This window comes from Pleurodeles waltl, chromosome 5 (genome assembly GCF_031143425.1).
Source record: "Pleurodeles waltl isolate 20211129_DDA chromosome 5, aPleWal1.hap1.20221129, whole genome shotgun sequence".
Taxonomy (NCBI): Eukaryota; Metazoa; Chordata; class Amphibia; order Caudata; family Salamandridae; genus Pleurodeles; species Pleurodeles waltl.
This window is the reverse complement of record NC_090444.1, coordinates 297,954,795-297,978,035: the sequence shown is the minus strand read 5'-3', so window position 1 is coordinate 297,978,035 and position 23,241 is coordinate 297,954,795. Positions and strand designations below refer to the sequence as shown.

At 42.5% G+C, this 23,241-nt stretch overlaps 1 protein-coding gene across 1 annotated transcript in view; it reads right to left on the bottom strand.

The window, feature by feature from the left end:
- MSH6 (mutS homolog 6) overlaps positions 1-23,241 on the bottom strand; it is a 162,680-nt gene that overhangs the window by 117,267 nt on the left and 22,172 nt on the right. The window contains exons 2-4 of the mRNA XM_069234038.1: positions 17,619-17,821; positions 15,192-15,397; positions 3,102-5,646 (exon numbers count right to left, since the gene is read on the bottom strand). Of these exons, the coding sequence (XP_069090139.1) occupies positions 3,102-5,646; positions 15,192-15,397; positions 17,619-17,821 (2,954 nt within the window). The remainder of the gene's footprint in view (positions 1-3,101; positions 5,647-15,191; positions 15,398-17,618; positions 17,822-23,241) is intronic.

Sequence of the window (23,241 nt, the reverse complement as noted above, 5' to 3'; positions counted from 1 at the left end):
CTAGATTGTGCCTTAAGCAGGGCCCAACAGCAAAATGGCTTATGATGCTACCCAAATTTTACCCTAACTCTGTTCTCTGTGTTATTTGTTCTGCACACTGGCTAGCTAGTTTATACTTGCACATGCTTACTGCTCATGGAGGCGTCTGAGACACTCATCGCCAGGGTAATGAAGCTTGATGGCCCTTCACTATGTCTAAACGTAAGAGCTTTATTTTTAAAGACCGTATCGACAGCTGTCCAAATCAACCTTTAACTGCCGAAACCTAGGACCAGGAGCTTTAGTCCTAACATGTTCCATTCTCACTGCTAGATAACATAGGTTTCAATCCCAACATTTAACCTTCACAGGCACTTAATATGAAAACAAAATGGGCCAAAACTACTGCCTCAAACCTTGCTTCTCCCAACACTTAAGGATATAAATCACAGTGATGGATATCAAAACATGCACTTCTTGACGCTAACTTTCAATTAGTAACATCTCATACAGGCCATAACAAATATGAAAATGTAATATACCTATAAAGTTCCAACTTTTCTGTTAGCACAAGAGAATCCTTGTGTCACAAATTACTTGTAATGTCAATCATTTTTTAATAATTACAGCTACTATGGTTGCCACAGCAGCTTCCCAATGCAGCGCACTCTCCCGGTTCTGCCATGAGTGATTGAATGCATGGACTTACAAATGAAGGGCTGAGCCAACAGATAAATGGTTGAATTTGCAAGCACATGATTGTATGAAAGACAGATTGAGTCTTTCTGAAGTTGACTTAAGACCGCATGTGACGTTTTACCATACGTAAAAAATTACATACAAGGCAACTATGAGAGCATGTGTAAATGCAGGTGTTTTGGCTATGGACATTTTTTTTAATTATTCAAATATCACATAAGAAAACAATTCCGATTCACACTAGCACGAAAGATTCAAATATAAACAAAATATACTTCGTACATATGCATTCTAAATAAGTATGATCACAAAAGTAGGTTTTGCTCAAGCAAAAAGATCATTACAGAGGTTAGACTGTGGCACATGGAGATCCTAAATGTGTGGATAAAGGTCCATTCAGCCACATTCACAAAAAACGAATGACCTGAACAGATGGATTGTAAGGCTGGGTCATGTTCCCTAGCTACAACAGGCTTCATAATGGCTCTGCTGTATAATGTAAAACCAAGTTTTCTGCACAATTGGCCATAGACTTTGCTGGTAAAAGGAAATATGTGTACAAGTACTTCAGACAAGGACAGCAAAGGAAAACTATTCGAACACAGCAGCTGCTATGAAGTGCAAGATTTCATTGGGAGCATTTTATGCTACAGCATAACTTTTCCTAAATATATACATGATTAAAGAATATGATTCGGATCCCTTGCAGAAAGTGAATATGGAGTCCAAAGTCCAGAGGAGAATCTGTCTGGAAGCTTAACAGAACCCAGCCTATTAGGTTCATCTCACAGGCTCAGTGACTGCAAGAAGTTGCGATTTGCTCTTTGTTGGGCATGAGTCCGAGGCTATTTAACATCTTTCAGGACTATGTTTCTAGGAGATGGTGGGTTGCATTGTGTTCTATACCAGAGGATGTAAAATGTTTGTTATGTTCAGCTTTTGTCCACATAGTTTTCTGATTTACATACAGATACCAAGAAAAGTTGGTTGTGTGTGACAAAATTGTGCTGGTGGCTGTGAGCAAAAAAACCAGAGTGCATATTTAAACTTCAATTCCAGCATTTCACGCTCTGCAGACTGCTGCACCAAAAGTTCTGAAGTGCTAATCAAAATAACATTTAAGTGGCAAGGTGCCTGGGGTTACCCTTTTCATTTAAAACAATGTGTGTGATGCAGCAAAAGCGATGGGTTGTGACGAAGTTGTGGTCCTTGAAGGCTGCATTAGAACTAGATCTGGGGTTAGGGTGTACCAGAGAATGAAACTGCTGTTGGATATGCACATTGCCAGGCTCACATAGCAGGCATGCTTGACAGCCATGCTGGGATGACCTAGAGCTGTGGAGCCCAGCAACAGGAGCGCCATGATGGCAGCAGCGGTATGAAGGAGGGAAACATTCAGTAGCCCCCTCACCCACCGAACTTACATGAAGCTACATATTAATAAACACTTTAATACACACAACTTGTAGCATGAAAACTTATTAGCTTTAAAATCAGGACTGTCCGAAAGCATCAACAATGGCACATGGACATAAAGTAGCTATGGGAAGGAGGAACAGTCTTTATATGGAATATAATAACCTCGCTCAAACACAAAGATAGCGCAAGCATTCTGAACTCTGACACTAAACGTACAAATGCCTATGGCCTATTGTCTATATATTATCACAGAACTGCTTGTGGCTTTCATTTTTTTTGCAATAACAGATGTGTGTAGTTGGTGGCAAGGGCTTCATACCACGAAGACGTTTAACGGTCAGTAACTCAAACCAGAATCAAAAGACGAGCACAGCATTAGATTACTGGTTTAAATTTAACTCACTGCTTGGTTTTCATTTTGTTCTTCAGAACATTTTAGCCTGTCATTGAGATATTTATGGGGGAAATTGTTAATTCCACTGATAGGTGCCTGCTTTCCAAAACTGCACTCGATGTACAGGTTATCACATTCTAAAAGCACAACACTGAATCCCTGAATGACTGACTGACTTTCAGTGACCTACATTTTAAGAATTACAACAATGAAACATTAACTTGTTCTGATGAATGTAATATTTTTTATTCCGAACGGACATAATACAAACCTAACAGTTGAAGAAAAAAAAAAAAAAAAAAAAAAAAAAGGGTACACCCTGTAATGACCTAGGTTTTATTTTCCGAAGACATCTGGAGTCATACCACAGCTACTACCAGAGTCTATCCTCTGATTCTTAGCAAGCACCATTGACATAAAGACTGTGTGTCCCCTTGGACTTAAGAATGTATAGTTGTCTTAAGGGCAACAATGCACTTGCTTTAGCAACTTTGTCTGAGCATCTTAGTGTGACAACTACACCTTTAGGTGCCTGTGCAATCATTGTGTAAAATGTATTCCAAGAAAGCATGTGATGTTATTACTTCACCAAAGTTATGTAGTAACTTACCAAGCACTGCAAAGCAGTCCACTGCAGTTTGCCAGTTTTTGTAGTTTTTATCAAAGTTGTAGAAAAGTCTCCTCATGCAATCCTTTAATGCTGCGTCTCTACGCTCTTCAGCACTGGCCAGAGTCGCAAACAATTTCTCGATTGCTTTCGTCCAGTAGCGTTTAAAGCCCTTTTTGGTCGACTTTAACTCATACTCTTGTGGCAAATTGCGTTCAGTAACACTCTCAGGAACTTCTAATTGATAGCGATTTTTCCCTGTACCCCAGTACACAATGGACTTGCATCCTAGTCTTGTGCGCTGCTTATCCAAGTACTCCTGCAGACGTTGCTCAGTGCCCTTAATGTCTTGCAGAGCTTGGTCAAAATCTGGGTCAAAACCAGCTTTTGGGGTGATGACGCCAGTCTTACGAGCTTTCTCATGATCAAAAGAGGTGTCCCACCTTTTCAGCTCTGAAGACAAATCAGGAAAGATACCATCAGAATTTTCAGTTTTCAAAGTAAGAACTTGCTTAAGAATTTTAGATGTCAGGTCATTAACCCGATCCTCCATAATTCCAATGACTTTGTGCATAACTTTGAATCCTTCCAGTGCAGACAAAAAATCTGCAATCTTTTTTTTACTGTAAGTGATCTCTTCGTATAAGACCGCCCTGCTGTCTGGGTGATTCTGACTCTTCAGAGGGGATCCAATACCATGGATTTTGCTGAGAAGCCTTTCAAGATCTGGAAGTTTTTTCAAGAGTTCGCCAATTTCGGACACCTTGTCAGGTACTGCCAAGAGATCTTCAATGGCATTCAAACGATCATTGATAGAGGAGGGGTTACAAAGAGGAGAGCAGAGCCACTGTTTCAGTAGACGTTTACCAAATGGAGTGTGGCAGGTGTCAAGGGTTTCAAGTAAAGTCCCTTCTGTTGACCCATTAGTTCCATTTTGCAGAATTTCCAAGTTTGTCAGAGTTACACCATCCAGAACCATTCGCTGATTAGATCTGGTAAAATAATTGGCAGTCTCTTTGGCATTTGTTATATGAACATCAACAGGGGTGTATTCCTCAAAGTTTGCCATGGATATAAGCTCCTGGTCTATGAGGCACTTTTGGAGATAGAAGATGCAAGCACCAAGTGCTGAGAGGGCCAGCTCCCTGTTTTCCCGAGGTGTAAGGCCAAGAGAGTCATTTTCAGATGTCATGCATTTTATAGCAGATGGAAGTGCACCACAAGCATCTCCATTTTTGCAACTTTCAAAGTATCCCTCTTCAATGAGAACCTTTAATGTTTTAGATGCATCCCAAAACTGAGAGCTAGGGACAAGGGCTTCTTGAATCGAAGAAGAAAGGGAGCCTTTAAGTATTTTCCTAGTATCTACAGAGAGATTCCCCTTTTCAAACAAGATCTGTATTGGAGCATAATGCGCTACCAAGGTGCGGAACCTTGAGCAATGGCGGTCATCCTCAAACTGACCGATGTGAAACTTTCCTACTGAAGTGTCAACAAAAGCAACACCATACACACGAAACTGGCCTGAAGACTCATCAGCCTTTTCCTTTATACATAGCAGGTACTTGCTGTGACTTTCTGAAGGGTCGCCATCCAATATGCTGTAGGTTTGGGTTCCTTTTGTAATAATTCTGCACAATTCTCTGCGCACAACCTTGTCAAACTTGCTGACTTGTGACATAGATTTGCATCGAGTTTCCATCATTTCTGGTGTCTCAGTCTGCTCAATCCTTGCAGCCTTATACCCTTTCTGTACAAGAACGTCAGAAAATCGTCCAAATGCAATTTCTGGAAAACCTGAATGAGCCCAAGTGCCTTTCATGAACGTCAGTCCCAACTCATTTACTGCTATCACAGCATCCATGTGATAGAGTTCATAGAATTTCCCAACTTTGTAGAAGAGAACACAATCAAAGTTTTGTGACTTCAACTGCCACCACTTTCGCATGCCCGGCGTGCACTTATTAAGGAAGTCTTCAGGCACATAAAGAGTGCATGGATCATAATCTGGATCATCCTGCCGTCGTCTTTTTGCATCTCTCCTATTGCCATCTTGAAGCCATACAATCCTTTCATGGTCCCATACGGTAGTTCCACTCCCTCCCCCGCTTCCCAGATTTGACAGGGATTCAAAGGCTTCTGGGGCAGAGAAAGAGGACAATTTAGATTTCGTTTCTATGGAAACATTGGCTGTTTGCTTTGGTGTTTCAGGTGGGTCACTCTGCAGATTACTTTTTGGGACACTAGTGTTTGATGTTCCTCTTTTCCGTTTTAGTGGGACTTTGATTGGGCTTTCTTCATTCAGGTCAGATTCGGGTTCGGATTCTGAATCTGAACTCTCACCTTCACTGCTGACTTCATCACTGCTGACATCCTTCTCAGTCGGTTTGAACTCGTCATCAGAGCCTTCATCGCTGTCTGACAGATGAGCTATCCGTCTTCTTTTAGGTTTTCCTGCATTTTTGCCTTGGCGAGCTAGTCGCCCATTCGTTTTCATCTCCTCAGGACTCCTATTTGTCTCACTGTCGTTCCCTGAAACATCATCCATCTGTCAAAGAAAACAGAAAATGTATTTGTAAGAACACTAGCATACACAACATCAGCAGGTGAGTTGAACATTTAGAAGCAAGATTACAATGAACTTGGTTAAGTAACAATTACCACTTCGTCCTGATGATGATTTACTGTACCCGTCATCAATGACAAAGTTTCAAAGCAAAATTGAACACTTTGATGCAGGAGGACGCTAGTCCAGTCCCCTAAACAGCCAATAGTACGCTACTACACATTTCCTAGCTTTTCCACCTCTGCTGCAGCGTTGAGCAGTTAAAGCCACTGGCAATCACATTCCTCTTGCAAATGTCAGTATCTGCAGCTTTGGTGCTCGTGGGATTCTGCCACTTGTGCTAAAGTTACTAAGGATGACACCAAACGCCGGCACACAAGCTGGTTTTTAACTTGTGCTGGCGACAAATCAGTACACCCAGCGGCCTAATATACAAGCAGATTCCAAGTGGAATCAACAATTAGCAAGCTTAGTTAGTCCTAGTTTATGCCTACATTTAAGTTTACTGTGACTACACATCTCATGGGGTCAATTATATCTTCACAAGAGTTTAATGAATTCAACAGACTAATGAATCACTTATAGAGGCTATGTTCTCCTCACAGGTTTCAATACTGCATCCACAATGTCTCCCTACTTGCAACAATGAATACATGAAGAATCATCCTCCATTTGGTGTTTCTCTTGAAGGTTGGCAGTACCTGAGAGTTACTGCATAGATGGGCCACCGACAGGGCTCACTTGTACACTGCAGACCAGAGAAGCAATGCAAAAGAATTCACAGTAGAACTGATGAACTCTGAAAACTGCATGTAACAAACTCAGCACAAGAGAATATTTTGTCGAGAACGGATGTGAGATATTTATGAGCCACAGATGATACTTTAAGCAGATGAGAAGGCTGAGAGATTACGTTAGAACGTTTGTCATGTTCGCGCCCAGTTATAGGGCTCTCATTATTATTCTTTTAGAGAGGTGTGATAATCTAATTACTGATAACTGTAGTTTGTAATCTATGGACTAGAACAGTACTTCATCGCAACCTCCTAAACCAAAGTCAAACATCTAATCTAAGACACCACAGGGGGTTTCTTCCAACAGGTACTAGCCTCAGAACACCTGCTGCTCTAGAAGGTAAAAACTACACAGCAACTCCCTGTTCACATTTTAGGCACAGGATGCATTTTAGGGCATATATTTGGATTAGAGCATGGGCATCACTAGGACGCAGAATGTTAAACCTTGGTGTCTCAGAACCATGAGAGGTGAACACTAGCTTTGGCCCAAAACATTGGAATCACAGTCTGAATATCTGAAACGTACTGCAGAAGCAGAAAGAACTTCAAGACAACTGTGTCCAAGATGACCCCTCTACAGGAAACTATCTATTAAAGTTGAAGATGAGACCCTGACTCACCAATGTAAAACTCCATCTGGGATAGTAACATTTTCTGAGGGTGGTCTGAGACAAGATGAGGCGAGTTCCCCTCCAACAGCCAAAGTACAGTAATACATGTATATCGGACCTGCGAAGATGAGGTACACTTACAAACATGACTTTTGTAAAGATGTGGGGCTGATGTAGGCTCAAGGGTAGGACCATGAACGGAGAGTTGTCAAACCTCACCACAAGGTGGAGCTACTTCCTGTGAGACCACAGGACTGACACATGAAAGTATAAGCCCTGCAGGTTCATGCACTTTCAGTCAATCCTCGTGGTCCAAATCCATAAAACTTGCACAACGGCAATAATCTCGATTTCTTCATCTAAAGGAATAAGTTCAGCATTCTGACCTCCAAGATCAGTCTCAAACCTCCATTGTTGTTGGGGACCTGAAAGTAACAAAAGCAATAGCCCATTTGCCAGTTCTGTCTCAAGTTGAAGCCCAATGGCACCATTCACGAACATCAACGTTTGCTTGGAAAGGATAATTGTCGGGTCTACTTGATTATAAGTTTAAAAGGAGGTAATGTGAGGAGAAGTATCCACAAAAAAGAAAACAATGCAGTATTAGGGCCCCCTACCAGACCTAGATGCCCATTTCACAGCCACATGGTCCTTTAATCCCAAGACTACTGGTCCCCAACAAAGGCCTAGCCACCAATCAAGACTTGACACCCAAGGAGATTCTGCACAGCACAGCCAGTCACAGTCTGATAATGATCCTGTTGGCTGCTGTACGACCAAAACAAGTCTGTGGTGTACCGGCCAGACCATATAATCTGTCCATCTGCATTTTGTCCACCATGGACCATTTTTGCAAAGGTAGTCCACATGTCTTTGGGCAGCCCAGGGAAAGTCTCATTGTTGTATTTAATTAACACATAGCCACACTTGCCCTATGAAAAAGGTTTCCTGCCAACTGCACCAATTTGTTTGGATTCACTATCAGTTAGCAATTGTGATACAGTTCATTTTAGGTATGTGGACGCTTTTTTTTGCATTCATTTATTCTACTTTCCCTCTCATCTGCTCCTCGTTACTTATGGCTCAACTTGGAACCATCCCATATCAACAAGGTGAACTCCTTACGCCCACTCCACGCAGCACACAACTCATTTGTTATCATTTATCCTGCAAAAGTAACCAAAAATGCTACAAAATTCTTCAAACATAAAATTCTCAAACTGAATAAAGAAACACTTACAATAGACCCTCACTTTTTCCATCAATAAGAGATCAATACTTAATGACCTTTTCTTCACCAATTTTTGTGCTCAGTGGAGAAAAGTAATATCCTCCATACTCCAGACTACCTCCACCAAGAAAGATACCTCACTGCTATAAACTTATTGCACCCTACCCTGTGTACAATGCAGAAGCCACTATCTCTACCTAACAATGGCACAGTGTTCATTCAGTCTTCTAATCGCAACTTGGAACGTTTGCCAACCTCTTCCCCAACTTCAAGGTTATGACTGACAGTGACATAAACCCCACCCCTCTCATTCCAACTTCCCACAGAATCCCATCCTATTGATAACACCCGATCCAATCCCTCCTCCACCTCATCCCACTACTCTCACATGGTTGACACCTACTCTTCCACCCTTGGAATATCTTCATATCCAAATACTACCTCCTCATATGAAAGTGCTGACCATGCTCCAAGCCATCACTCAACTATCCTACCCAAGACGAAAGTGAAGTGAATCAGATATCTAACACTCCAACATCGATAGTGGCTCCCACTAACTACCTTTCACCCATCTCCTCTGATTTGACGAGCTCCCTTTATGATAGCAATTGGGCTCCTGTCTGGTGATAGCACTATCTCAATACCTCTTGTCTCTATGACCACCCTCCATTTTACCTCCATGCTCCACTGCATAGTACGAACTCTGACCAAACACCCATCACCATACCTCGGGACACTCCCAACTCTAGTATCCACTGCCTCAGACCAAGGACCGCTCCCCTCACCCTCAAAACAACAATTACCTGCCCCCCCCCAACCAAATCCACTCAATAATAACTTTAGCCCCAACAGTAACTCCCAGCCCTATTGTATGCTTGATGCAATAAAATCTGATCTACTGCTAAAGAGGACGGACATCCTTAATCTACTGTACATAACCTCTAACCTGGAACATAATTGGTCGAACAACTGATTCACCACCAGTACCTTAACATACCCATGCCCAAACACCCTCTTGCTATTAGCCCTGCAACACTTAGGCTCTTCAACCCAGATGGAAAAGTAAACTGAATCTAGACCATTCCACCCACCTGGCTGGTTAGTTAGACACCACCGAACAACAATATCCTCTCCTTTCTCACCTCTTACAACCCCACTCCAACTGACTATATTATGTTCACAGAAAAACATTCAAACAATTAATACCCATCCACCAAAAGAACCCCATCCAAGACCCAGATCCATTAATAAAACAAACAGACTAATCCCTATCACACGTTTCTACCAATGTCACCAAAACGTACCTAAAAAGGTTCGCTACTCAACTGCCCATCAGCAGTGAAACACGTTGCCAACATAGCATACCTTATACTCCACCTGGACCTAGACCTCCTAATTATCACTGAAACTTGGTTAGATAAAACCTCATTGTAAGGAAATGCCTCCTTGGCATGGTTACCCCCTGACTTTTTGCCTTTGCTGATGCTAAGTTTTGATTTGAAAGTGTGCTGAGGCCTGCTAACCAGGCCCCAGCACCAGTGTTCTTTCCCTAACCTGTACTTTTGTTTACACAATTGGCACACCCTGGCATCCAGGTAAGTCCCTTGTAACTGGTACCCCTGGTACCAAGGGCCCTGATGCCAGGGAAGGTCTCTAAGGGCTGCAGCATATCTTATGCCACCCTGGGGAACCCTCACTCAGCACAGACACACTGCTTGCCAGCTTGTGTGTGCTGGTGAGGACAAAACGAGTAAGTCGACATGGCACTCCCCTCAGGGTGCCATGCCAACCTCACACTGCCTATGCAGTATAGATAAGTCACCCCTCTAGCAGGCCTTACAGCCCTAAGGCAGGGTGCACTATTCCATAGGTGAGGGCACCAGTGCATGAGCACTGTGCCCCTACAGTGTCTAAGCAAAACCTTAGACATTGTAAGTGCAGGGTAGCCATAAGAGTATATGGTCTGGGAGTCTGCCATGCACGAACTCCACAGCACCATAATGGCTACACTGAAAACTGGGAAGTTTGGTATCAAACTTCTCAGCACAATAAATGCACACTGATGCCAGTGTACATTTTATTGTAAAATACACCCCAGAGGGCACCTTAGAGGTGCCCCCTGAAACCTTAACCAACTACCCGCGTAGGCTGACTGGTTTTAGCAGCCTGCCACACTCGAGGCATGTTGCTGGCCACATGGGGAGAGTGCCTTTGTCACTCTGTGGCTAGTAACAAAGCCTGTACTGGGTGGAGATGCTTATCACCTCCCCCTTGCAGGAGCTGTAACATCTGGCGGTGAGCCTCAAAGGCTCAGCCCCTTTGTTACAGCCCCGCTGGGCATTCCAGCTAGTGGAGTTGCCCGCCCCCTCCGGCCACGGCCCCACTTTTGGCGACAAGGCCGGAGGAGATAATGAGAAAAAACAAGGAGGAGTCACTGACCAGTCAGGACAGCCCCTAAGGCAACCTGAGCTGAGGTGACTGACTTTTAGAAATCCTCCATCTTGCAGATGGAGGATTCCCCCAATAGGGATAGGAATGTGACCCCCTCCCCTTGGGAGGAGACACAAAGAGGGTGTAGCCACCCTCAGGGCTAGTAGCCATTGTCTACTGCCCTCCCAGACCTAAACACACCCCTAAATTCTGTATTTAGGGGCTCCCCTGAACCTAGGAACTCAGATTCCTGCAACCTAAGAAGAGGACTGCTGAGCTGAAAAACCCTGCAGAGAAGACGGAGACACCAACTGCTTTGGCCCCAGCTCTACCGGCCTGTCTCCCCACTTCTAAAAGACACTGCTCCAGCGACGCTTTCCCCAGGACCAGCGACCTCTGAATCCTCAGAGGACTGCCCTGCTCTAGAAGGACCAAGAAAGTCCAGAGGACAACAGCTCTGTTCATCCAAGACTGCAACTTTGTTTCCAAAGAAGCAACTTCAAGACAACTGCGTTTCCCGCCGGAAGCGTGAGACTTGCTACTCTGCACCAGACGCCCCCGGCTCGACTTGTGGAGAAACAACACTTCAGGGAGGACTCCCCGGCGACTCCGAGACTGTGAGTAACCAGAGTTGCCCCCCCTGAGCCCCCTGACCACGACTGCCTGACTCCCAGATCCCGACACCTGGTAAAGACTCTTCACCCGCAGCCCCCAGGACCTGAAAGATCGGAACTCCAGTGCAGGAGTGACCGCCAGGAGGCCCTCTCCCTTGCCCAGGTGGTGGCTACCCAGAGGAGCACCCCCCCCCCCCTTGCCTGCATTGCTGAAGAGACCCCTTGGTCTCCCATTGATTTTCATTGGAAACCTGACGTGTGTTTGCACACTGCACCCGGCCGCCCCGTGCTGCTGAGGGTGTACTTTCTGTGCTAACTTGTGTCCCCCCCGGTGCCCTACAAAACCCCCCTGGTCTGCCCTCTGAAGACGCGGGTACCTACCTGCTGGCAGACTGGAACCGGGGCACCCCCTTCTCCATTGAAGCCTATGTGTTTTGGGCACCACTTTGAACTCTGCACCTGACCGGCCCTGAGCTGCTGGTGTGGTAACTTTGGGGTTGCATCTGAAAAATGGTTCTCCTGTCCTTGAAATACAGATCTCAAAGATCCTCATCAAGCATGCCCGATCTAACCAGATGCCAGCCACGCTTGGCTTTTCCCAAGGTTCAACGCTTTCCCCCACCCTGGTTAACTGTACATGGAACCACCAACTGAAATCCACAAACTAGATATAGGTCATAAAGTGCAGAGTGCTAGTAACCTATTAAACAACCTGTCCAGTAAAAGTACTGGGCAAAGTTTTACAGAGAAGCTTCATGTTACACTTGACAGATAATTAGACTTGGCGTTCTACACCAAAAAGAGGACGTGGGAAACAACAAAGACTAAAATCTGATGTACCAGACTTCATTCGGTGGGTTGATAATGCTTTATGCCCATACTCCTAATAAGGGATCTAACCACTTTGATTGACATTCTTGATTTAGACAGCAAGAGAGCAAAAAACTGAACATCTGTTTCATCAACTTTGCCAAAATAGGGGCACCGTTTTAAGGTCACTAAGCTCGAGACCCACTTAGAGGTAAAGGTGATTACTGGCAAAATGGCCATTCTGAATTTGATACAAAGTTTACATGAAGGTCATTCAAGAATGTCAGGATACCTTTTTGAAACCAGGATAGAATTTAAAAATTTAGAAATGCCTCAGCAGGGCCGCTCCGGGGAACCTTCCTTAAATTGGTAAACTGATTAAAGTCACAATAAGATTTTTTTCAACCAAGAAAAAAAAGGAAGAGTTAATGGATTACGGTTGAGATGAGAAATGAGAAGTGCAAGTTGTAAAGTTATGTTGTACATCATTTAATGGTTAAGTTCTTAATTAAGAATCTGAGGTGTTTGTTCAGAAGAGAACGCGATATAGAAGCAGTCTCAGCTCTGTAATCTCATTAATGTGCTTGATCTCCAGCTCCTCGAATAAAGGGACCACTGGGGGTACAGTGTGGTAACTTCAATAAAGAGAAAAATTTTCAATTTGCCAAACTAGAAGAACACCAAAGGTCCGAACAACAGAGTGTGCTTCAGTTCTATGTACTTCAATCATAATGGGGAAAAGTAATTCCAACGTCTGGGCAAATCCTAATGTGGTGCTGCCCTTTGTTTTAATGGGACAGTGCTTTTCTCCACTTGTTCAACTATGAACAATTAGAAGCCAGCCTAATCCCCAAATAATCAAATTCAAAACATTTATAATTTAACATTCTCTAGAGCAAGAGAAAGATATGGGAGGACTGAAAACCATCAACATTGATTATAACAGAATTCTGAGAAAGTGTTCTCAAAATTTGAGGCCTACTATAGATGTGTATGTAAGCAGATAATTACATCCAACAGATTTTTAGGGCAAAAATGTCCCATTATAAAAAACACAGTACCAGACTGAATGGCGATTTTAACTCAACGCAGACCACATATGGGGGCTTTGGTGGCAACATTGAATATTTGAATGGCACTAGCTTAACCATAAAATTCAATATTACTAGCATTCTCTTTGACGCCATCTTGAGATGGTATAGACATTTTCTATCAATTCATTTACCTTTGACAATATGAGAAACATCTATCAGGTTAATCTATTTATAGTTCATTCAGTCATTAGGACTTCTGTTTTTGAATACTTAATTTACATACACAACTGTGTGTGAGGAATAAGGGGGCGGGGTCACATTTGAGATAACTAAGAAAAGGACCCAGGATCAGTGGTTCAGATGTAAATAAATCATGTGGATCCTTTCAAAAAGTGGGGCCAAATGTACAAGCACATTCTGATAGACACAGAATGTGTAAACTCTTGGATACATCTGGCCGCTGGTGCTTTACCCAATTTAAGGCTCATTAGAGCATCATGAATGGCACAACTAGATAAGTGAATTCATGTTTTATCAAACTAACACATAAAGGGAAAGCTGCTGCAAAAGTTACACAATTCACCTTCTACCCTGTAAATATTACTATATGCTAGAGTAAAATATTGAGTCCTAACCATTGGACTTGTGTGTTTTTTGAGGGGGGGGCATTTACTGCAGATAAACAATCTTGGTTCATGATATATATTAAAAAGGCTTGAGTCCTTTGACAAAGAAGAATTAAGTATTCTGACCATTGCTACTGCTCTTTTCTATATTGTAAGATGGGATTGTAGGATTTACATGGTTCTATTATAGCATCTCTTTTTTTTTTTTAGCATATCACAATTAACAGTTGATGCTTTGCTAGTATACAATCCGTCAAGATATTGAGGACTTTTCAAACCAGAGCATCCTATCACAACCTAAAGTCTTGGTAAAATACTACGCCACCCACTGAAACTTCATCTTTAAAACAGCGGCATCCCAACAGGGATTCTTGGCTTTATAAATATAGGTAGCATGTTAGATTTAAGAGCAGTTTCCCCATTTAATTCCTTTTCAATTATATGCCAAACAAATACCGGTGTCACAAGACAACCTGTCATCAGTCCCAAAAAAAAAAAAAAAAAACACACCTCACCCTTGTGTGTCATATGAAGAGGCTTGAGGTCACTTCCATTTCTTTGAAGGCCAGCATATAATTGACATGACAACGCTCAGACAAATGTACCAGAGTATAGTCAATGTGACTCAACTAATGGCCCTTCTTATAGACTGGAGAGGGAATGCCATTTAAGGAACTATTACATGCTTGAAGACTATGGCTTAGCAGCCATCCGTAGAGTCCTGGCATTGGTTAGGTTGGATCCAGTTGTATCTACTTTCAAAATATTCTGAAAGTCATCATCTTTCTCTTGGATAATCATGAACAAAAGTAGAGGTTCAAATGAAACATTGAAAACGCCCTTTACCAGGCCCAAAACATGGTTTGCCTTAGTATGACTAAGGAATCTCTAACTCTTGTGAGATTGGAATCTCGATAGTCTATTATCCTAATTACAGACATTAATAAGTACAGTTTTAGTTTCTGTAGAAAATGAAATATTCAGGTACTGCCCATCTGGGTCTTCTGTTGTCAAAAAATGTACAGAGCAGTCTGAAGAATTCTGGCTAAACATTCAGACCACAAACAGGATATTATTGCTTGCCAGCTAGCTGCATGTTGAAGTTCCCTACAATAACAGCAGTTTCTAGACGGAATTTAAGTTCATTAGAGGACCTCTTGCATTCTACTCCATACCAATGAGGATGTTGCTTATAACTAGTACTTGCTTAAAAGAGACAAGATGCAAGATACATCTCATTGACACAGGTGTGTTATATAGTTTGGAAATAAATGTGAATCTTGCTACACACCCCTGCTTGCAGCAGGTACTAAAATGAAGCTACAAGAGTCAACACACAAGCACACACAGTACACATCCTGCTAAAGAGATCACCTCAATATCCTCCTCCTCCTCCTCCTCTTCTTCTTCTTCTTCTTCCTCCTCCTCCTCTGTGTCTGAAGGTTCAGTACATACAGCCAGCTCCAGGCGTTTGTTCTTAGCTAGACCCATGGCATCATCAGCTAATTTCATCGCCTTCTCAATTTCTGGCTTTCCGCTGTAGAACGCGCCCCCTTTCTGTGCATCCTTATTACCGGAACCTACAAAACATGAGAGATATTAAGTCCCCTCGACTAGCCCAAACAATTTACATCTTGACAGAAGCTTAACATCTGTTTGTTTCAACTGCACCACCCCTGTCAGAACAATTTGCTGCACCCTCTCAAGTGCAAAAATGACCAATAGAGAGCTATCAGACCACTTTGCCTTTACCATCAGCACAAACATGTATTATCTTTGGCAACAGACATTAAAAGCTAGCAACAAAATGCACAGAAAAAAAATATATAGTTTTTTTTTTTAAATAAGACTCACTTTCTCCACAGTCACGACTCACTCACTTAAGTGTGTTATTATGTGACAAACTTGCTATCCCAAAAAGCCATCATGTTAACATGTCAAAGCAGAAACTGCCTACACAGACAAATATTAAGGCACTAAAAACTCTTGGTCAAATTTCTTAGACACATTATACCACTAGCCCGTATCAAGGCTTTGGTCATTTCAGTTCACAAGAAAGAACAAAACACTTTTAGCTTTGGCCTAAAAGTCAATGAGGAGAAAGTTATAGCTCACGAGAAAACAGATTGCAAGAATACTCATTTTGATAGAAAAACATAATGCAATGCTTCTCCATGCCACACTACTTTCCAAAGTATTTTAAAGAAAGAATTGAACAAGGATTTCACGTGATAAACCAAAATATAGCCCACATACTGTTCTCACAAGCAGGACTAGGGAACATATGGTGGGGGTTGGGGGAAATCACACTTGCTTTGAGTGCATATACATAAGGTCTATACGTCAATTTATGCGAATGCATGTGATGATTCAAAGTTTAGGTTTGTTTCTCACTTGAATCACAGATTTACGTTAAGTATTTGGCAGGCTAGCAAGAAAGTTAGAAAATGTGGTTAAGTATCCACATGGTGATGATGCCAGAACGCAATAAAAATCAATCTGTGGTTTGTCGATCTGAAATAGAGCTTTAGATCCTTGGAGTACTCGGACTTTAGAACACAGACTGCAACATGAATACTTTGACAAAGGACATGACAAGCCATTCTAATTATGTATTAACACTTGGACTATTCATAAGTTACTCTACACGCGTTCACCCGTGTATGTAATAGACTAACCACTTCATATGGACTGCTTTTTTTTTTTTTAACCTTTGCAGTGTTGCTGTGAATATTTAATAATTTTGATTTTCTTTAGTTTTCTAGTTGCCTTGCCCAATAAATAACCCACCCGAATTTGGGTACTGCGGTCACACCTTGCTAATTCACCGGTGCATAAGATAGCACTAAGCAAGATCACAGAAGTCCCTTGTGGCCTTCATATTTCTTTGACAAATACTGATTCTTGTATGGGGAAAAAGAGGCTTTCATCCCTCCACAATGTTGGGAAACTAATTATAAGCAACGCTAAAAAGGCAGATGTACGGTAGCAAGCACCATACAATGAAGTTATTAAAACTGTTGTACAATCCACTCACATATATGGTCATAACCTATAATTGGCAGGACACGTTTCAATCATGAATAAATCCATATGGTCCTCTCCAAACAGCATTCTTAGAAGGTGGAAACTATGATTAGCCAACTATGAAGATGTCAGTAGTTCTACTCTTTCAATCAGATGAAATGAAAAGGATATATAAAATGCATGTGTTTAAGAGAGAAAATGTGCGAGTGGGCTGCATGATCTGCCCAAGATCTGAGGCGATGAATGGATTGTGAGGCAGCCTGAGCTATTGCCAGCAGCGGAGATTTATTCAAGAATTCTATCCATCACCTTGTTGATTTCTCATAGTGCACCCTAAGTGTGCCAAGACATGGGTCCCGGGCTCACTAGAACCAAGCTATCCCCAACTGAAGAGCCCTACCTAGGAGCAAAACCAGTCCTAAGTTGCTTGTGATCCAGTTCAGGGAAGACCTGGTCTTGTAGTTTGAGCTGAATTGCTCCCATGATGAGCAGTGTCAAGACTGATTTGCATATGGTTGGATTTTAAACTGAGGTGGCATAGTGGGCAAAAAAACAATGGACTGGGATGGGGCCTGAGCGATTGTCAGTGGTTGAGATTAATTCAAGTATTCCATCCATCACACTGCTGTTTTTCGCAGCATCGGGGAGCAGAGGCTGGGTCAAGAGCTCTGATCCACTTCTGAGCCTCAATGGACATGGATGTGTTCAAGTAAAAGCCGCACTACATGAACAACAAAATCAACAGCCCATAGCCCCAAACGTAGATCATCTTACCTGTATATGCCTTAACGTTCTTCACTCCCACCCAGCCTCTCATTGGTGGGTCATCAAAAAACTGCATATGCACCTTAAGCAACTTTCCTTTTCCTCGGAGATGGATTGCTTCAGTAGGGTGGTTGTATACAAGACATGGCCACCAGGGGTGACCTGTCATCTTAGCCCAAACCAAGTCACCTGGCGTGAAGAGGCACAAGATACTGTATAAAAAAAAATATAAAAAAAAATATAAAAAAAACTTTAGGTACTGGAAATTAAAATATTCACATTGAAAAACAAGAAAGACTGCCTATAGAGCAATTGATCTAAAACCTAAAATACGGCATGAGTAGGAAACAGAAGGTCCATAAAGAACGCTGTAGCCGATTAAGAGATCAGCTAAAAGGTTAACCTCTGAGATTCGCAGGTAATTTATTACATAAAACATTTGATGCACAAGGCCACGTTCCAGTCATCAATTCGAAATGTCCCAAAGGGTGTCCTGCACATGCAACAAAATTCAGAAACTATAGCTTAGAGCCTTATGCACTGCATCAAGGGTCGGACATATTGATAGGTGTGTTTAATGGTAACAGTGGGCGGAGGGGAGTTCCTAGTCTAGCTGTTATAGGACAAAGCAGGAATACAGTTAGAACAAGTTCTACCCTATGCAACAACACCTTCACTGGAATCTGCTGAAGAACCCGCTGACTCAATGTCAATTTTTCCAGACAGCTGGTCCATGCCTTTGGTGCAATATTCTGGGTCCAGAGTGGTCGCACGGTCGACTTACCTCAGCACCATGAAACAATTTCATATTTTTCACATAAACAGGCCCTAAAATATTTTTTTTTTCTTCCCCAAAGAGAAGCATCAATCTCCCAGAACCCTATGCGAGAGTGGAGGCAGACAGCCATGGGAACCAATATTGAGTAGATGCATCTTATGGCCCTTTGAGTGTGATTGAATACATCTTTGAGACCTTATTGGTTAAACCGTATGAAAACAAATAGCTTAGCAGAGAATTAGTTGTTCAACAGTGCATTTCATGAGACTTTCAGCAGTGTTATTTCAGAAGGTGCAGGGGTGAAATGGTGCTGTTTCTGGAGAATTTGGTACAAAGTCAACCTGATGATCAACAAGTGTCTCAGTTTAGATTCCACAAGTCAACTATTCAAAGACCTACAATAGTACTACTACTTTATGTGCAGCTTTCTCCTAGAAAAGAGATTTCAAAATGAAATGCAGGCGAGTAATATAAGGTCACAAGAGGTGCATTTGGAGAGCAGTTAGGCGAGACTTTCACAGAGGCACAGACAGTTGATGTGCAATTAAAACATCCCTTTGAGCCATGCAGTGCCGCTTTTATTATACTTGTGGCGCCACACATGCATCCATATACTGTAAGGGCTGCTGCCTTACTGGCCTTTCCAGTGATGGCCAGGCACTCCGTTAACAAAACATTTCTACTCCAATCCGATACCCAACAAGCAGGGCCAAAGAAGCTAAAATGGGGCTGGGGATGCCAGCAAGTGAATAACAGGGAGGTGAATGTCAAGTCGAGGTGATGGTTGGGCCACATCGGATGCCAGCTCAAGGGCCACTTTAGTACCAACAATTCAGTCATTACTGGCTGGGCTCCCTATGATGGAAAGTGAGGTGGCAGAGGCAGCATCCGCAGAGATTGCGATTCTGGTCAGAGATTTAAGGGAGACCTTAGATCCATTGCTCTACCTACCCATAGATATCAAACCAGATTCACTGCCCCATGTTCTTTCAGCTCCTCGCCTGAAGGGCTTGTCCAGTGGCAAACCTAGGGACTTTCTTGCAGAGGTTGTTTATCTTACCCATCAGTCGAATGTGATGCACCTCTATTTACTTCCCCATTCCAGAAATATGACAGGAAATTTAGCAATTGAAACAGCACCTTTGGTCAGTAGCACACCCACTACCAGAATTTTTCCCCAGCTTGTACAGTACTGTAATGGCTGTGATTTAGGTGACAATCTTGACTCTTGGGCAGCTGGTGTTCCTTTATTATACCATTTGCCACTGTGATGAATGACCAGGGATGGGCTGAAGAACCACTCCATGTTTTGACCTAGTTTGGATAATCTGTACTCACAATTATCCAAGTCCTCACCACTTCTCATGATGAACACAGTTAAGATACCAGATTGCACTTGGCGGGAAGAAGTGCCCAAGGGCTCCAGTCTGGAGCCTGCTGGCTACACCGCCTCCCCTCACTGCATTTCCCCTGCCCCTTAACTACAGGTACGGCAGCAGCTGGGGGGTGACAAGTGCAAAACTATGGGGGCCAGCACAATTGGGGCCTGGCATGCCATGGCGTCAACCTGGGTGACAAGGGGGGCTGCTGGGGCACTTCCTTCACAGGGTTGGTACAGTGGACCACTCCGTCCTCATCTACGATACAGCAATTGGGGCCTCTGCCCCAAGGTCCAAATGAGCCTATTTGGACACCTCCCACAGGTGGCTGGGAGAATTGGACGCTCCACCGGGCAGCCAGTCTCATAGGGGAACGCACCGGTAGTGGGCTTCCCAGTTCCAGGGATTGCAGCCCAGGGCTCAAGGGGGCCCCTGCCTCCTCCCCTACCCCCCCACAATACGCCTGAGTCTCACCATTTTGCCATCCCCTCTAGGACTTGACCCGTACCTCGTACCTTGGTCACACCTATGGCCTGGTGGGTGTTTACTCTGGGTGCCAGGTGCAGGGGGACCCAGAGATATGGTGCTGGCTGTACTCCACTGACACTTTTGATCTATGATGAGGGAGCCCCCACAGCTTTATTCAAGGTCTATACAGTGCTTGATGCTGCCCCAAAGTGCAGGATTCCACAAGACATTTTTTTTTACATTCATTGGCGCAGTTGCCCTCAGGAGATCCACCAATAATATTGGGTTCAATGGAATTGACTTCAGGTACAAACCTGCTCTTCTATAATCCTGGGGAGAGACAGGCTTCAGAGGCAGTAGCAGGTGAACACCATCACCCAATTGACGACATCTAAACAGGACAACCAAAAACCTGCCTCTCAGAGGCCCTCATGCACACCAGAGAGTTCTCCGGTGCAGCAGGGGGAGCTTTCACAGGCCGTTCTGTTGGAGCCCATTCAGGGTTCAAGCTACCCTTGAGTGACAGATCGCAGGGGTATCGATTGAGGTAAATCTCCTGTGAGCAGATCTCCAGAAAATAGCCGATAAGGTGGAGACAGTGGAGGCAGATATAACTACCCTACAATCGGAGATACTTCAGCTCAAACAGCAGGTCTCCAAACTACAGGATATATCCGTAGCTGTAGGGGACCAGATTGAGGGTGCAGAGAGTAGGTCCTGACGGAACAACATGAGCTTTCCTGAGCGGACATCACTGGACTGCTTCCTGGATGATGGGTGCGACATTCTCTCTCAAAAGAAAATATGTTCTGCCAAGTGTTGGGGACCATCATGCCATACAGGTCTCAACTTAAAAAATAAAGTAAAAGAAGCCCATAGCTACTTCCTGGGCTTGTCAGTACCATTGCCCTCATGTGTGAAGATATTGAACTTGTAATGGACATTAATCATGTCACTCAACATGTCAGTATTTTGAGTATAGAAAGTCGATTTGATAGAGAAGAAATGTTGGACTGCCTCCAAAGCCCCTACTCTTGGGTATGGATACGTACAATGAGCTCACATTTAATGTGACCCATGTAATTTCGGAAGATCACTGTACACCCTCCAATTTATTTTAAACGTCCTTAGTGTCTTGTAAAAAAAGATAGAAGATTCTTTACAAACAGCAGTACGAATCCATCTATGTATTCCAACAGTTTTTCAGTCGGTGATCTGATCCCTGATATGATTGGTCTTCCCTGTGGCTAAGCCTGGTTTTTATGAATTTTCGGTAATGTATAAATGCATGGCGCTGTGGGATTGGAATTGAATACATACATATATACATATATATGCACATATATACATTCAAGATCCCTGATCAGATAGGATTCCGCCACTTGTGTAACAAGTCCCTCAGACGAGTTGTAATCAGATTAATGGGGGCCCCCTTTGAGTTTCATATAGGCTGCAGTATCCACCAGCTATCTGTTAATTTCATCAACATAGTCATGTTAGTTCATAATAACTAAGTTGCCACCACGGTCGACCTCTTTTAAGAGAACTGACTTATTAGAACTAAGATTTTTAAGGGCTTCTCTCTCCTCTGCTGTTATGTTTTGTGGGATAATCGAGTCACGTTCCTGCTCCCTTTTCCAAGTCATAGAAATATTTCGTCACTAGTTTACCAATTATATCCATGACACTATATGCCGGCAAAACCAGAATGAATGTAGATTTAGGCTGGAGTCCAACCTCCAAAGTGACATCTTGTGCGATATTAAGATCCTGTAATTTTTTGATGTTGGTTCGTATCATTCCCCTCACTGATATCAAGGGATAACCATGTCAGGATGTCCTGTATGTCCCAAAAAGTATATTCATTGTGATAGATTTATGGTGGGGTGAGAATATTCATCCGGTTTAAAAAAATGTATTTAGTTTTAGTTATCTCATGAATTAGAACAGGTCTATATTTATCTGTGCCATACATTTCACAATGATTCAATGGACAGAAACTTAGACCTTTGCTCAATATATTTCATGTTGTGTCACTACATGATAAAATAGGTTGACAATTAAAATGGTACGGTCCAAATCATTATTGGTGACTGCCCTTCCATCCTGAAAAGATAACGCACCTAGGCGTTTTAGTTCTTGACCTGGCCATTGTTTGTACCCCGGTTGCATTCTTTGTTTCGCATCCTCCTTTTTCACCTCACCAGGTTCGCAGATCCTGTGGGCTACCACCTGGCCTCCTTCCTCCCTTGGGGCAGAGGACATGGGCATTGACGGAAACTAACGATTCATCTCACGTTGCCCTGTTGAAATTACTGTTGACAACAACCGACCCTGTGGATTACTTCGATCATTTACACATGTGAAAAAGTATTAGGAGCATCTTTATAGTGAGACCTTGATTTCCCTTATGTATACATACTTCATTCACCTGCGACACTGTTCAGATAGGCGTTTCAAATGTCCTTTTTTTCGTAGCTGTTGCACCATTGATGGAATCCTAGACGTGCCTGATTAACCGAGAACTATACGGTGGTAACTGGTGTCCGGAGACCACCACCCGACACACACATCAAGCTAACAGATCTTTCTTACAACATGTACCAAATAAATTATAACTATAACAATTATTATAATAACAATAATAACTATAACTATAACAATAACAATTATTATTATTATTATAATAACTATAATTATTATTATAATAATAACTATAATAATTATTATAATACTTCTAATAATATAATAATAATTATTATTATTATAATACTTATACTAATATAATTATAATTATAATAATACTTATAATAATAATTATTATTATAATAATTATATTATAATAATTTTAATAATAATAATAATTATAAGAATAATTATGATAATAATGACAACATCCAAGAATTTACTTTGGCTGTAAAACATGTGTACCCACTGCAGTTAACCACAGTAGTCAGAGTGAAGAGATCTGTTGAATTTACAGATGGATGTTGGAGGATAAAAAGCA